This window comes from Poecile atricapillus, chromosome 3, assembly GCF_030490865.1.
Source record: "Poecile atricapillus isolate bPoeAtr1 chromosome 3, bPoeAtr1.hap1, whole genome shotgun sequence".
In the NCBI taxonomy this organism is placed as follows: domain Eukaryota; kingdom Metazoa; phylum Chordata; class Aves; order Passeriformes; family Paridae; genus Poecile; species Poecile atricapillus.
Window position 1 is genome coordinate 115,394,061 of NC_081251.1, and position 13,860 is coordinate 115,407,920.

The window sequence follows — 13,860 nt, forward strand, 5'->3', positions numbered from 1 at the left end:
ATGGGAAGGGAGCAGCCAAGAGCCAGTGTGAGGCCTCCTTCTGCCCATTCTGCAAACAAAGCTAAAATGCTAGCTTTCATGATGTATTTTATTTCTCTCTCCATGAAATTTATCTCCTTAAAGGAGAAAAAATTAATAAAATTTCAAAATCTGATAGAAGCCATGGGAAAATTAAATATGAAATAAAATTAACAAAAAAACCAAAACCCTACCATCTTGGCTAAATTCTATTTCAAAGGAAGAAATTACTTTAGATCTATTTTCTTAAGATTGCAATTATTTCTAAAATTACTTTTTTCACAAAACTATTAGTGTTCTGCCAGGGAGAACCTGAATTTATGAAAAGTGATTTTAAAAAGAATATATTTTTTTATAATCTGAACTGTCCTTGCCAGAGAGGAGATAAGATGGAAGAGAGATGAGCCTAAAACAGATGTGTAGATTCCTTTAAAAAGGTGGTTTTCCTCTTCTTAATGGAAGAGAAATAATGGGAACTAGCTCTCAATTTATTCATTGCCAAAATTTTCTGTCACAATATGAAATGTCAAATTTTCATTTGAAATGAATTTGAAATATTAATTTGAAGATCTGTGATACAATTATATCACAAACTCTATATTCCAGAGTCCCATATCCGAAAGAAGGCCCCCAAAATTTTGAATGCATTCTGAATGGCATGATCTGTAATGTAGAAACCAATAGATTAAAGAATGCATTGTGGGAAATAAAAGGAGGAAAATGCCACACACAAAGTTAAAGAAAAGGCAAGTAGCATTTCTTTAACCCCATTATTTAACAACATGAAACAATTAAAAATCTCACCAAGTCTCAAAGAAGAGAATGGGAGTGTGTGTGGAAGGTAACAGAGCTCTGTTGTGCATCTCTTGCAAATGCTCAATGAATTATTACTTATTGACACAATTAATGAACGCTGCCAGACCCACAGAGTTACATTAACCCAACGTGCAGCCAAGCAGGTACTGCAGTATTCCTGTCTGGGATTTGGGTGAGCTGCTTGCTCTAAGTGTCTTTGGTAAAATTCTCTTTTCTGCAAACCCATAGCCCGGGTGCAACTCTTTCAAGCTCAGTTCCAGTATTATCCAGTGAAAGGGCCACCAAGGCAGGAGCTGGGCATGTGTGGAACCAGTAACTCTGGGCTAGACCTCAGCTGTGCCGAGCCTCACGTTTGCACAGCCAGCCCCAGCCCCAGCAGGGCAGGTGGGAGCAGAGGAACAGCTCACTGCAAGGCCACAGCCACACACCCAAGCTAACCACCCAGAGAACTCCCTGGGGAAAGGCAGGGGCATTATTCCCCTCTTGGCAGGGAGGGAGGGGATGCAGCACAGAGATGCCCATCCCAAAGCAGCTCGAGGTTCCCAACAGAACCACACAAACCTCCTCAGTCTGACAAGCATGAGCTTTAAAATAGCTCTTTCAGCTAAAGACAGCTTTCCTAAAGACTCAGTATAATATCCTTCTGGACACTTGTGGCCACTTGCAGATGCCACATATTTTAAAAAACCCAAACAAACCCCCTGTGTAAGTAAAAGGCCAGCACACATGGAACAATCACTGCATCTGCCCAAGACCTGGATTCAGGAACACAACTGCATATTATAAACTTGTTTTACAGCCAGTAAAAGAGAGCAGTTTCACTGAACAGAATTTCAATTTTTTTTTTTAAATAAATAATTTCTAAACAGATGAGAATCCCTCAGAATCCTAGAGGGATCAGGAACCTGCTGTAGACCTACTGCTAAAACCTCATTTAAGTGATTTAAGTGCAGCCACACTTGTACATGCTCAGCACTGGTGTGACCAGGGCCAGAGAGCAGGTCCCAGTGGCCTCATCTCTGATCTGCTGCCAGAGAGAAGCCACAGAGAAAGCTCAGCTTTTACCTAATCATAGATTCCATCATTGGGAGAAGCCAAAAGGTCCTTTCAGTTCTTTACAAATAGTGCTCAAACACTAGAGAGATGAAAGGAAAAGTTAAAGAAATTGACATTTCACACCTTTTCTGGTCAGACAGCAGCTGACTGTGACCAACCTCCAGTTAAAGGGCTCTTAGGATACAGAAGAGGAAGCCTGGTCTGCCTCGTCAGGGTGAAGGCAAAAGGGCTCCAGCCTTAACTGTACCTACAGCTGTAAAAAACTGAGGGTGTATTTTATTGTCTTTTTTACTACAGTTCATTTCTAAAACAAACAAAACCTCTTTAAAAAAACCCAGACAATTCTTCTTCAACAGCATGGCTCATCTTGCCCAAAGCTGTTATTTTGCAGTTAATATTTGCAAGTAGTAGGTTACTACCACAGTAAATGACACTTGCAGTATTTACCTTTGCATATGGAAGACAGTTTCTGAGGACAAGAAAGCAGATGTTTGGCATGAAGAGATGCCAGATTTTCACATAGGATTATACCTAGCACATTAAAGTCTGCTAAAATAATGGAGGCACTAAAAATTCCCTATAAAAAATCCAGTAAAATCTTTTGGAACAAGGAGTGTTAGGCAGCCAAAATAGCAGGGTTGCTGTATCACTCTGAGAGTAGCCTTTATTTTTTATTTATTATTTTATGTTCTGTTCAAATCACCATAATTTTGGTGTATTTCCATCCATCTGTCACAGAAGAAAGAACAGACTTCACTGCCAGCACCCACAGAAGTTCCAGCAATAAGGTTAAGCATACCAAGGTTCATTGTGCTGCTGGAATGCTTCAAGAAGCTCGACATAAACAAACACTCTGCCTTAAGATCAGGCCTCACTAAACCTTAGAGGTCTGTTCCCAGGCCTTTATAAATACCACCTCTAAAGGGGAATTTAAATTCAACGTGTCTCTTGGACAGCCAGTGCAGACAACTGAATGTTCCTGGGCTAGAAATGCACCTCATGAAAAACAAGCTGATGTTCCGAAGAACTGTCTTTAGGTGGGAAGAAAAGGAAGCATTTTCGCTCTTTACCAAGGTTCCCAAAAACCTGAGCAGCTGGCAAATCAGCAGAAGACCTTTTTACAGACCTCAAATCCCCTCCTACTTTGACACAGAAGCATTCCAATACTTGGAGCTGTGGAATTTTATTATTTTTTTTTTTTTTTAATTTGAAATTGTTAACTAGTATGAAAACATTTTCTGTGAGTTTTTATCCTGGTAAAGAGTGATTACACACAACTACCTGACCATCACTACTCCTGGCCATCTGATATCAAGTTGAAATAAGTAAAAAAATTGCAGAGACTTAACACATAGGAAATGTAAAAAAATGTATTAAAAAAATAGGTTTAGACTGCTCTGGTTAAAGGCTGTGGTTAAATGATGACCATTCTCAACAACATATAGTGGCAAATACCTGCTGGGTTTCTCTCCATTTTTAACTGGTTTAAGTACTTCTAAATCACTTTCAATAAGATACTGTAACTGTGTATTTCAGCACATCTGATGCATTAACACAGATATTTAAGAATCCAATTTATAGCAGCACACACTCTGATAAAGACTTCAAATCTAATCACAGCACAGCACTGGAGTAGAGGCAAAAGAGGCCACTGGAACTTCATGGAATAAACAGCATTTTCCCCAGGTTTTCCAGCATTGAAAGCAAATGAAGCAACAAGCTGATTAGAGGAGTTTTTATGAGGAGTTAATTTCTTTCATATGAAACTCATTTAATAACTTGCTGCCTCAAAACAGTTCCCAAAAGCCTGTCTCACCCAGGTGTGCCATGTCTGTCAGGTCTGGATGGCTTGGTGGGGGCACTGGTGTGGCAGCTGCCAAGAAACGGGGCTGGAATTTCTGATGTTGAAAATCTCTCCTGTGCTCTCCTTAGGTCACTGAATCTCAGCAGCCCTGTGGGGTCACCTCGGGTGCCTGAAGCCCAGGGTTAGCCCAAGCTGCAGAAAGTGCAGCTCCCATGCACTCATGATAAACAATAACCACAGTAACCTCAACACCCCTCTACAACATCTGCTGTCTCCATCCAAATGGTGGCAACTGAACAGAAATTTAAAGTATTTTAGATCTCTTCAAATAAATGTAACCTTCTAAACAGAAATATTATAACACAATATTAAATAAAAAATATTAAAGTGCAATTTAGATCTTCTGTCTATGAAGGTTTTGATTTACATAGCTCTGCCATCAATTTACTAATTCCAAAATTGTATTTATTGTGGTCAGCAATACACAACATTGCTTGAAGCATATTACTCCTTTTTTCCCCACAGCAGCAAGACAAGAAAACCACATCCTGACACATATCCTGTCTCCTGAGATGACCCTTGTGGAGAACAAGCCAGGCCTCCCTGGGCTCCCGCAGCCCAGTAAATCCCGTCCCCGCTGGCACGGCCGTGGTTTTAATCTCAATCTGTCAGCACAGAGGCACCCCCCTGCACACTTAGAGTAATATTCTGATAAATCTGATGCTGCTGGTACACTGTGAGCAGCCTTACATAAACAACAGCTCTGGAATCCATGGATAACAGGAGGGCTTTGCAGGTAGTACAGAGACCTGGGAGAGTGAGCAGGCTTGCTGCCTCCCCAGAGACTGCCATGGAGGCACTCGGGATACAAAACTGCTTTTGTAAACTCATAACATACAAAGTATCAGATTCCACAAGAAACCAGGGTGCATAACAATGTAACATATTCAGGACAACTGTTCAATACTACAGGAATGCTTGGAACTCAAAACCAGAGAGAAGTAACTTTGTCACTCCACCAGAGGAAAAATTCTCCGGGTTAGGAATCTCTGTTAACAAATGACTTCTGCAGAAATAGATAAAATCAGTTGGATTTTAAGTGATAGTGAGAAGTATCTCAACTGGTCATATTTTTATTTTTGCTGTTTGCTGTGGCTTTTACATGCACAATTTGAAGAAAAATTATAGGAAAGAACTGTCTCCATTCAACACTTAACTGAGAGAAAAGAAAGGATTGATCTAACTGATCACTGTTCTACAAGCAATGCAGAATACTGAAGTAAGAAAAGCTGTTCTTTTGAAAGTTTTCAATTGCTGTCAAATCTAATGCTCTGGAGGTTATTCACAAATTACTCTGCAAATCAGGGCTCACTTTAAGGTTAAATCAGTGGTTCAGGATCTCAGGAGGAAGTGCTGGAAGCACAGCACCTGGTGGTGGCATTGCAGAGAAAACGGGACAATTCCAAGCTCCCTTGTTCCTGCTCAGAACATCGACCTTATTAGCAGAGTGCAGAACATTCAGTTCCTGTACAGGCACAACTCGCCTTTCAAATGTGAAGCTTGGGGAAAATGGCATTTCTCCAATACAATGCAATTTAATCCAATACATTCTGGTCTGCTTTAGCCCAAATGAAATTATGTCTAGTTGCATTATTTTGATGCAAAACAAGAGGCAGAACTATTAATCTTGGAGAACATATTAAACATACACACCTGCCCTTTTCACCAAGGACAAATATCCCCACTCATGACTTCAATAAACACTTCAAGGTAACACACGGCATTACTTCAGAGAATCATGGGTTTATCATCGTCTTTTTCAACAAAACACCGTTCTCAAAACCACAAAAAAAAATCACAAAGGGAGATAACAGCAGTCCTTGGAAGAAGATCTTCCCACTTGAAGGTCTCGCAGTCTCAGTGATTCACACTATTTTCCAAAATCCTTTTATTTTTTTTTTCTTCAAACAGCGTTTCAAACCTCTTTAGAAATGACAACCTGTTGGACCGCAAATGCACGCCCTGCTGTTTAGAAGCCGGTCTCAGGCAACTAAATCCCAACAAACCCAGAAAAATTGGATAAGTACATTCATCCCATGCATCTCAAATGGATGAGAGCTGTGAAGCTTAAAATGCGAGAATTTAAATTCCCGTATTTATTAGTCATATTAGTGATGACCACACAAGGCAGCATCTACTCTGAAGTACTTACAGCGATGGGATATTACGTCAGTGGGCACAGCAAACCTGGAGTGCCAAGGTGCAAACAACAGAATATTCCAGCAGCATTCTGGATAGCCTGTCCTTCCTTAAACCTGGTGACAGCAACAGCTCTTGGCCACTAAGAGCTGATATGAACTGCTGCTTGGCTTCTGCTCAGGCTTCTGGACCCAAATGTTTCATCCTTTGTGGAAACTACAGTTTTCCACCAGAATTCTGATGGTGCTGCAGATCAGAAACAAAACCCGTCTTTCCAAAGCATGAGTTGGACATTCAGCAAGTCCCTCAAGACACAACTACTTTGAAGACATGGTTCTAGTTTCCTTTAAAGAGCCCAATAGGCAGAAGCAGTGTCAAAGTACAAATACAAGGGATTCATTCTTTCTATCCCAGTTGTACCTTCTAAACATGACACTGCCAAAAGCAGACTCCTAATGTGACAGGTCTTGAAGTAAAAGGTACAGAAGCTGTACAACACATTTAGTTTGGGGAGGGAGGTGCTGTCAAGTATTATAATAATTATTCAAACATAAGCACAGAAGTACACAACCCTTTACTTGGATTACATTTCCTGTTCACAAGAGTATCAAATTTTATGTCCATACAACAGCCAAAACTTTTAATTTCATGATCCTGCAGATGCCTCTAAAATTCTGACTCTTATCTGAGCAGCCCACTGTCTATTTTCATCAGCCTTTTGGAGCTGATAATACCTTTGGAAGCAAAATAAACTTTGATGCACATGCACTGTACTTGAGGAAATGCTGCTGCTTTAACACATCCCAGAAAGGAGGAGAAGGATGCTACGAGGATGCACAGCAGCCAAAGGCTCTTCCTGGAAAAGTGGATGGCTTTCTGCAAACAAGGATTACATGACAATTGTGTGGTTTGGTTACGGAGTGTCAAAACTCTGGCTTCAGCAGATGCTTCCACAGCACTCCCACACCATGAGTCACCTGGGACTGTTCTGGTTTCACATCATCCAGGAAATGCTTCATTCATGCTGAATTGGGTGAACAGGGAGGGCAGCAGATAGCTGTGCTCAGAGGAGTGGCATCACCAGGCAACATCCTTCATGAGGATATTCTAGGCTCAGATTTCTCTCATCAAGTAGTAGCTACAATAATTCTCTATTTTACTGATGGAAATTTCTGTATTCTGGACAGATTTTTTAAAGACTACCTTGAACACTGTAAGTGCATTTTTATTTTGTGAGGTGCAGTAAAAAATCAGCATTTCTGTAGGACAAAAACATTAATTAAATCCACTTCTCAGGCAGAATTTGAGAAAAAAACAAGGAACTGGACAGATGAGGAGCAAGACCTGTCCTTCTGTAGCCATCTTGCACCAGCATGCTTGGGATTTTTTGCCTGAAGTGCAAACAGCTGAACTTGATTAGAATTTACATTTTCTGGATGATATTAAACCCAGATTAGTTTTAGCTACGTGTCATGTTTGTGGCACTCTTGTGCTGGGATTTGCTGAGGGCGAGGAGAGCTACACCTGCCTTCTGTACGAGGTCAGAATCGATGAGCTGGGGTCCCAGCTCTGGAAACATCAAGGTACTGGAGCCACGATTTTGCAGCGCTGTTGCACTGAGCTCTTTCCAGTGCTGAAATCAAGTGCTTTGCTTTTGGTGCAGTGCAATAGAGAAACTTAACCTTCTCTCCCTTATTATTGCAACATTTTCAAGCTTTGCTACAAAATAATGATAATCAACAGTATCTACAGATTCAGCTCTCGCAGAGACTGTCGCTAACAAATCCGAGCTGCTCTAAACCGGCAGGTCCAAGCCGAGCTGTAAGAGGCGAGGAGGGGGTATTCTGCCAGCACTACATTCTCCTCCCTTCCCTTTAAACCCCACCCCACCCCACCACCAGAGAAGTCAGCCCCCTTACCTGATAATATCATCGTTGTGCCCGAGGAAGAATTTCTGGCTGTGCTCCCTGGTGTTGTAAACCACGCCGACTCCAGCCACGAAGTACACCACCTCTTTCCCTGCCGTGTAGTACAGGTTGTTGCGGCACTGGTGGCCCCGGTAGCCGTACACCCACTCCAGCCGGAGCTGGCAGCGCGGAGCCGTCCGATCCGCCATGATAACCAGCCCCCTGCCCACCGGCACACACAGCCGAACGCCGGCCCGCCTTCCCCCGGCACGCTCTCCCCTTCCGAACGGCGGCGATCCCCGCCCGCCTGCCGAAGCCTCAGGTGTCCCTTCCGCGCGGGGATGGGGATGGGGATGGGGATGGGCAGCGCATCCGCGGATCCGGGCTGCCGCCGCCGCCGCTGCCGCGCTACCGCCGCGCCGCCACCATCATCTGCTGCCGCCGCTGCCCAGGACGAGCCGCCGCCGCTCCGCCGCCGCTGCGCGACCCGGGCAACTTCTCGGGGGCACAAAAACACACCTACATAAGCAGCAGACACGGCTTTTTTTTGATTTCCCAAGGCAAAGTAACTTCTGTGCGTCACCAGCACCACCTGCCAAAGTCTCCCCGCTGCGTCTCCCGTGTTGCACCTTCTTGGCTTCCTGCACAAAGATTGCTGGGCGCTCTTCTTTTTAACATATCTACCCTCGGGGCCAGAGCTGGAAGAGAAGAGAACACAAAACCCGTGCGCTAGAACCGCAGAGTGCACGTGTGTTTAAAATGCAAAGAGATTGCCTGGACGAGGGAGCTCTGCTTGGATGGGGGAACTCTCCTTGCATAGGGGAGCTGTTCTCGGATGGATGCTGTGGCCACTCTGGGTGGTCTGGGGGGCTTCTGAGGCTTTTCAGCAGGATCCAGTGCTGCCAGTCCTCATACAAATCCTCTCTTTCAATATCATCTCATATACAACATCCAACATAAATATGGGAATATTACCCCACCTTTCCTCACCCCCAGCAACCAAAAACTTCCTTTTTCGAGTCTATAGCAACTGTGTAATTAAGACAATCTTACTTCCCTGTTTTCAGTCACAAAACACTCCCAAGTTATCAAGAGATAGAGGGGACTGAGGCTTGCTTTTTTTTTTCTTTTTTTCTTTTTCTTTTTTTTTCCCCACCTTCATTTTTTTTTTCCCCACTGTCATCCTTTGGAATGATATTATAAAGAATATATTTCCTCTCTTGCCTTCTGCTTTTCCTAAAGCAGAATTCATATTACCATTATCTGTCGAGCTTGGTTGCTGCATGTTGTTGGTGATAAGACATCCACTGCTTTATAGTATGACTGCACAGGAGCCCAAACCCAGCCCTCAAGAAACTCACTCCAGAAGGCCACAACCGCAGGGAAGAGGATGCAGAGGAGCAGAAGCAAACACCCATTCACAGTGCTCAGCGCCAGACGGACGGGAAGAGGGAATTCCAAGGCTGACGGCCCCTGTACCTTTTCCCACACAACACGCCTCACACCGACCGAGCTGAAGAGCGGCGTGCCGGCACCGCTCGCACACGGGGTCACAGCGCCGGCAGCACCCCCAGGACACGGCAGCGGGACACCCGGCCTCGGGGAATGCGAGCCCCGGAGGCTCGGGAGCCGCCTCCGGCAGGAGCGCCGGCCCCGGGCGGGCGGGGGGGCGGCCGGAGCCCTCACGACGCCAGCCCTGAGGCGGAGCCGCCTTCCCGCCTCACGGGGCTCGCGCGGGCGGCGGCGCGCGGCCCTTCCCGCCCTTCCTCGTGAGGGGGCCCGGCCCTGAGGGGAGCGCCCGGAGCGGCCCAGCCCGGCCCTGCCCCGCAAGGCACACGCAGATTTAGATAAAAAAAAACAAAACAACAACCCGTCTTTCCATCTTTCTGCTTTCCCCGTGTGCAGTAGTCTTCAAAAGTCTCACAAAATACAACCAAATTCGCACTCATATTTTTTAACTCCTTCCCCAGCAGCCGCTCATCACAAGCACCTTGTTTTACCGTAGAATCGTGGAAATCACTGCCCCTCACGAATTCTTCATCCTTTCCCACCTTAATCCCCAATTCTTAATAGCTTTCCCTGGTATTATTCCGTGGAATAACTTCCATGTGATCCCAGCTTTCATTTTATGATTTTTTTTTTGTTAGTTCTCTAATTTACATAATAAAATTAATCAATATGACAGATAGGCTCTTCACCTATCCAATCAGGACAAATAAAAAACTAGTTTCAAGCCTCTGCTGCCGTGGCTGTCACTGCTCTGTGAGTGACAGCAGTCAAGCTGAACTTTGTATTTAACATATAGGAAAATGTATATCCTGCATTTTGGAAAATATATATATTTTTTTTTTATGATTATTTTAGCAATTAATTACACTAGTCATGAACAAATACCCCATAAAAACTGCAAAGAAAAACCTTTAACATGTGAAGCAACACAAATTCAGTTTCATTCATTTTCCTATAATCTGTGCTCTCAGGAATTTGGTACATTTTTGATGGTGATGGAATAAATTCAATTAATTTAAGCATGAGCTTTTGTGAATTTTTTTAGCAATTAGGAAAAAAAAAAAGGAATTTTTACTTTCCTATTAGGAGCTGTCATGTTGCTGAGAATGTTCCTCAATGCTGCAGCCTGCTGTTCACTGTCAGCACAACATAAATATCCTGGATGCTCTTATGGGCTGGTTTTGGGTGTTAATTCCAGGTTCTGGAGCCCTCATCGTCACAAAGACAATGGAAGGAGCAACACAAGCCCAGACAAAGTGTGAACCTAAGTTAAAAATGGCATTTCTGTTGAAAAAGGATATATTACTTCAGATTTTTTTTAAAAAAATATTATATATTCTATATTCTGTCTGAATATACTTCCAATTTCACATAAGTGTAAAAATGAATGTTTTAAAACATACCAAAAAACTTCATGAAAAGAGACATAAAAATTAGCAATAGCAGCAGCATTTTTCCTCCTCATTGTGGCAAGGAGCCCACTGACCAGGAACACATATCCTTTATTTTACTACTTTTTTTTTTAATATGAAATGTAAAAACCAACTAATGTAGACTCTTGGATAAATAGTACCTGAGTGACAGTCAGCACTCTGCCAAAGGGACCATTTGCTGCTGCTGTTGGGTTTTTTGATGGCTTTGAGGTTGGTTTTTTGGGGTTTTTGTCTGGCTGGTTGGTTGGTTTGCTTCTTTAAAGCAAACCTTGTATAGAAGATGCCAGAAAGCACCACATCCCAAATGAACTCCAATCCTCTGTACGTCCTCATCCTGCCCACTCTGTACATATCCAAGAGCTGTGATCAACAATGAGCACCGAGGTTTTCCCTCCCAGAAACATCTGTGCTATGTCCTAGATCTCTGCTCCACAAAATAGCCTTTATAACTCCCATTTTTATGGATGAATGTACAGCAGATGCACAGAGATGGCACATTAATTGGCATTTCAAAATTGGTACCTCTTATTTGAGCTGCAGATGCTTTAAAAAATGATATAAAATCCCTAAGAAGTCAGGGGAGGGATCAGAAGCAGGAGCTGTGATCCAGTTCTGTTTATTTGTTGCCTGGCATTACATTAATCCAATCCTGACTGATGCCTCTTGGTGATTTTACAATTTAACTACAAAATCATAACAGGGGAATTGGCTCTAAGCTCTTATTCCCTGTGGGCAGAAATACTCATTTGCATTAATGAAACACTTGGATCCGGCCAGAAACAACATTAGGAAAAAAGGAGAAAATTAAAACCGGAGCCTTTTCCATCCTCATGCTCGTTTTGGAGAGACAAGGCTGGAGGTAAAGTCCTGACCAGCCATGACGGATTGGTTCTGCTGCTGTCCCAGAGCTGTGCAGGAACAGCAGAGGATGAAACCTCCCCATCACAGCTCCGCACTCAGACACAGCGGCCCGAGGGCTCCCAGAGCCCCTCTCTCACCGGACACTGCCTCCTTCATCCAGCTGTGGTCTGCCTTTCTGCCATCTCTTCACAGAACCGCAGTGACCAATTTAAAATCAATGTAGAAAACTTGATCTTCCCACAGAACTTCCTTTTTTCCTGTCACAGTGAGGACGGTGGAGTTCCTCACCTTTCCATATCCTGGCTGCCATACTTGACCCAACTTCCCTCATACGATGATTTAGCAGAGACGTGTCTAAATCTTGCCACGTGTTTACATAACTCCTTAGAAATCTGACTTTCAGAGCGAAGAGAACTTTGATCCGAGCTCTTCATTCTCTCGAGGGAGGACCCATAACCCTCGGTGGCAGCGGCTCCGCCGCGGTTCAGCATCTCCCTGGACACAGTGACCTCTCATGGACGATGCCGGCACTCGGTGAGCAAGGGACACTTTTGTCTCAGTTGGGCGTGGGAGGAGAGGAACAGCAGCAGCAACAACAGACTTGTAACACGATTCGTGTTAGGCCCAGGTAATTTTTGTCGTTACAAGGTAATGAGCCTCCCCAGCGTCTCATCTAACAGAGTATTGTGCGACATTCCTTACTTTGGAATATAAAGTAAATGATATTTCAGACGCAGAAAAGCGTGTATTCGCACCGCACCGTAGCTGTGGTGTTCAGCACCACCGGGCTGATCAGCTGGGGGGTGGTGCTGAGCAGGGGAGGATCCGGCAGGCACGGACGCACGAAATGATTTCCTTTCACTGCATTCCATCAGGTGTGGGAGCGGCAAGCAGCCCGGTGGATGTCTCTGGCCGTGTGTCCTGGGGCTGCCCCGCAGGCGAGGCCCCGGCTCCGCGGCCCGGCCGCTCGGGCTGTGCTGCATTATGACACACTGCGGATGCGCCCACGTGCGGCTCGGCCGGCTCCGCGGCGCCCGCAGCGGCACAGGAGACACGGCAGAGAGACACAGGGCACAGGAGACACAGGGCACAGAGACACAGGGCACAGGAGACACAGGGCACAGGAGACACAGGGCACAGGAGACACAGGGCACAGAGACACAGGGCACAGGAGACACAGGGCACAGGAGACACAGGGCAGAGAGACACAGGGCACAGGAGACACAGGGCACAGAGACACAGGGCACAGGAGACACAGGGCACAGGAGACACAGGGCAGAGAGACACAGGGCACAGGAGACACAGGGCACAGAGACACAGGGCACAGGAGACACAGGGCAGAGAGACACAGGGCACAGGAGACACAGGGCACAGAGACACAGGGCAGAGAGACACAGGGCAGAGAGACACAGGGCACAGGAGACACAGGGCACAGGAGACACAGGGCAGAGAGACACAGGGCACAGGAGACACAGGGCAGAGAGACACAGGGCACAGGAGACACAGGGCAGAGAGACACAGGGCACAGGAGACACAGGGCACAGGAGACACAGGGCAGAGAGACACAGGGCACAGGAGACACAGGGCAGAGAGACACAGGGCACAGGAGACACAGGGCAGAGAGACACAGGGCACAGGAGACACAGGGCACAGGAGACACAGGGCAGAGAGACACAGGGCAGAGAGACACAGGGCAGAGAGACACAGGGCACAGGAGACACAGGGCAGAGAGACACAGGGCACAGGAGACACAGGGCACAGGAGACACAGGGCAGAGAGACACAGGGCAGAGAGACACAGGGCACAGGAGACACAGGGCACAGGAGACACAGGGCACAGGAGACACAGGGCAGAGAGACACAGGGCACAGGAGACACAGGGCAGAGAGACACAGGGCAGAGAGGCACAGGGCAGAGAGACACAGGGCAGAGAGACACAGGGCACAGGAGACACAGGGCAGAGAGACACAGGGCACACGAGGCACAGGGCAGCCCCAGCACACGGCACAGGAGGCACACAGCAGCCCTGGGCCAGTAGCCCCGGCACACGGCAGCCCTGCACCCCGTTTGGCAGCTCGGCACCTGCACCCAGCTCTGAGGACACACCACAGCGACCTGCTGAGGGCTGGCCTCCACTGCTCCACAGGGCTGAGGTGTCCACTTCTTCCAGCCATTTCATTCTTAACCTTAATCAGGGATTTAGTACAGCCTGAGATTCTGATTATGTTTTTTAAATGAAAACAACTTACGTTTGCTCC

General features: G+C 45.7%; 1 protein-coding gene across 1 annotated transcript in view; it reads right to left on the reverse strand.

Moving 5' to 3' along the window:
• EML6 (EMAP like 6) overlaps positions 1 to 8,123 on the reverse strand; it is an 86,048-nt gene extending 77,925 nt beyond the window's left edge. Inside the window, exon 1 of the mRNA XM_058833967.1 lies at positions 7,813 to 8,123. Coding sequence (XP_058689950.1) covers positions 7,813 to 8,009 — 197 coding nt within the window. The 5' untranslated portion in view covers positions 8,010 to 8,123. The remainder of the gene's footprint in view (positions 1 to 7,812) is intronic.
• Positions 8,124 to 13,860: the final 5,737 nt, after the last annotated feature.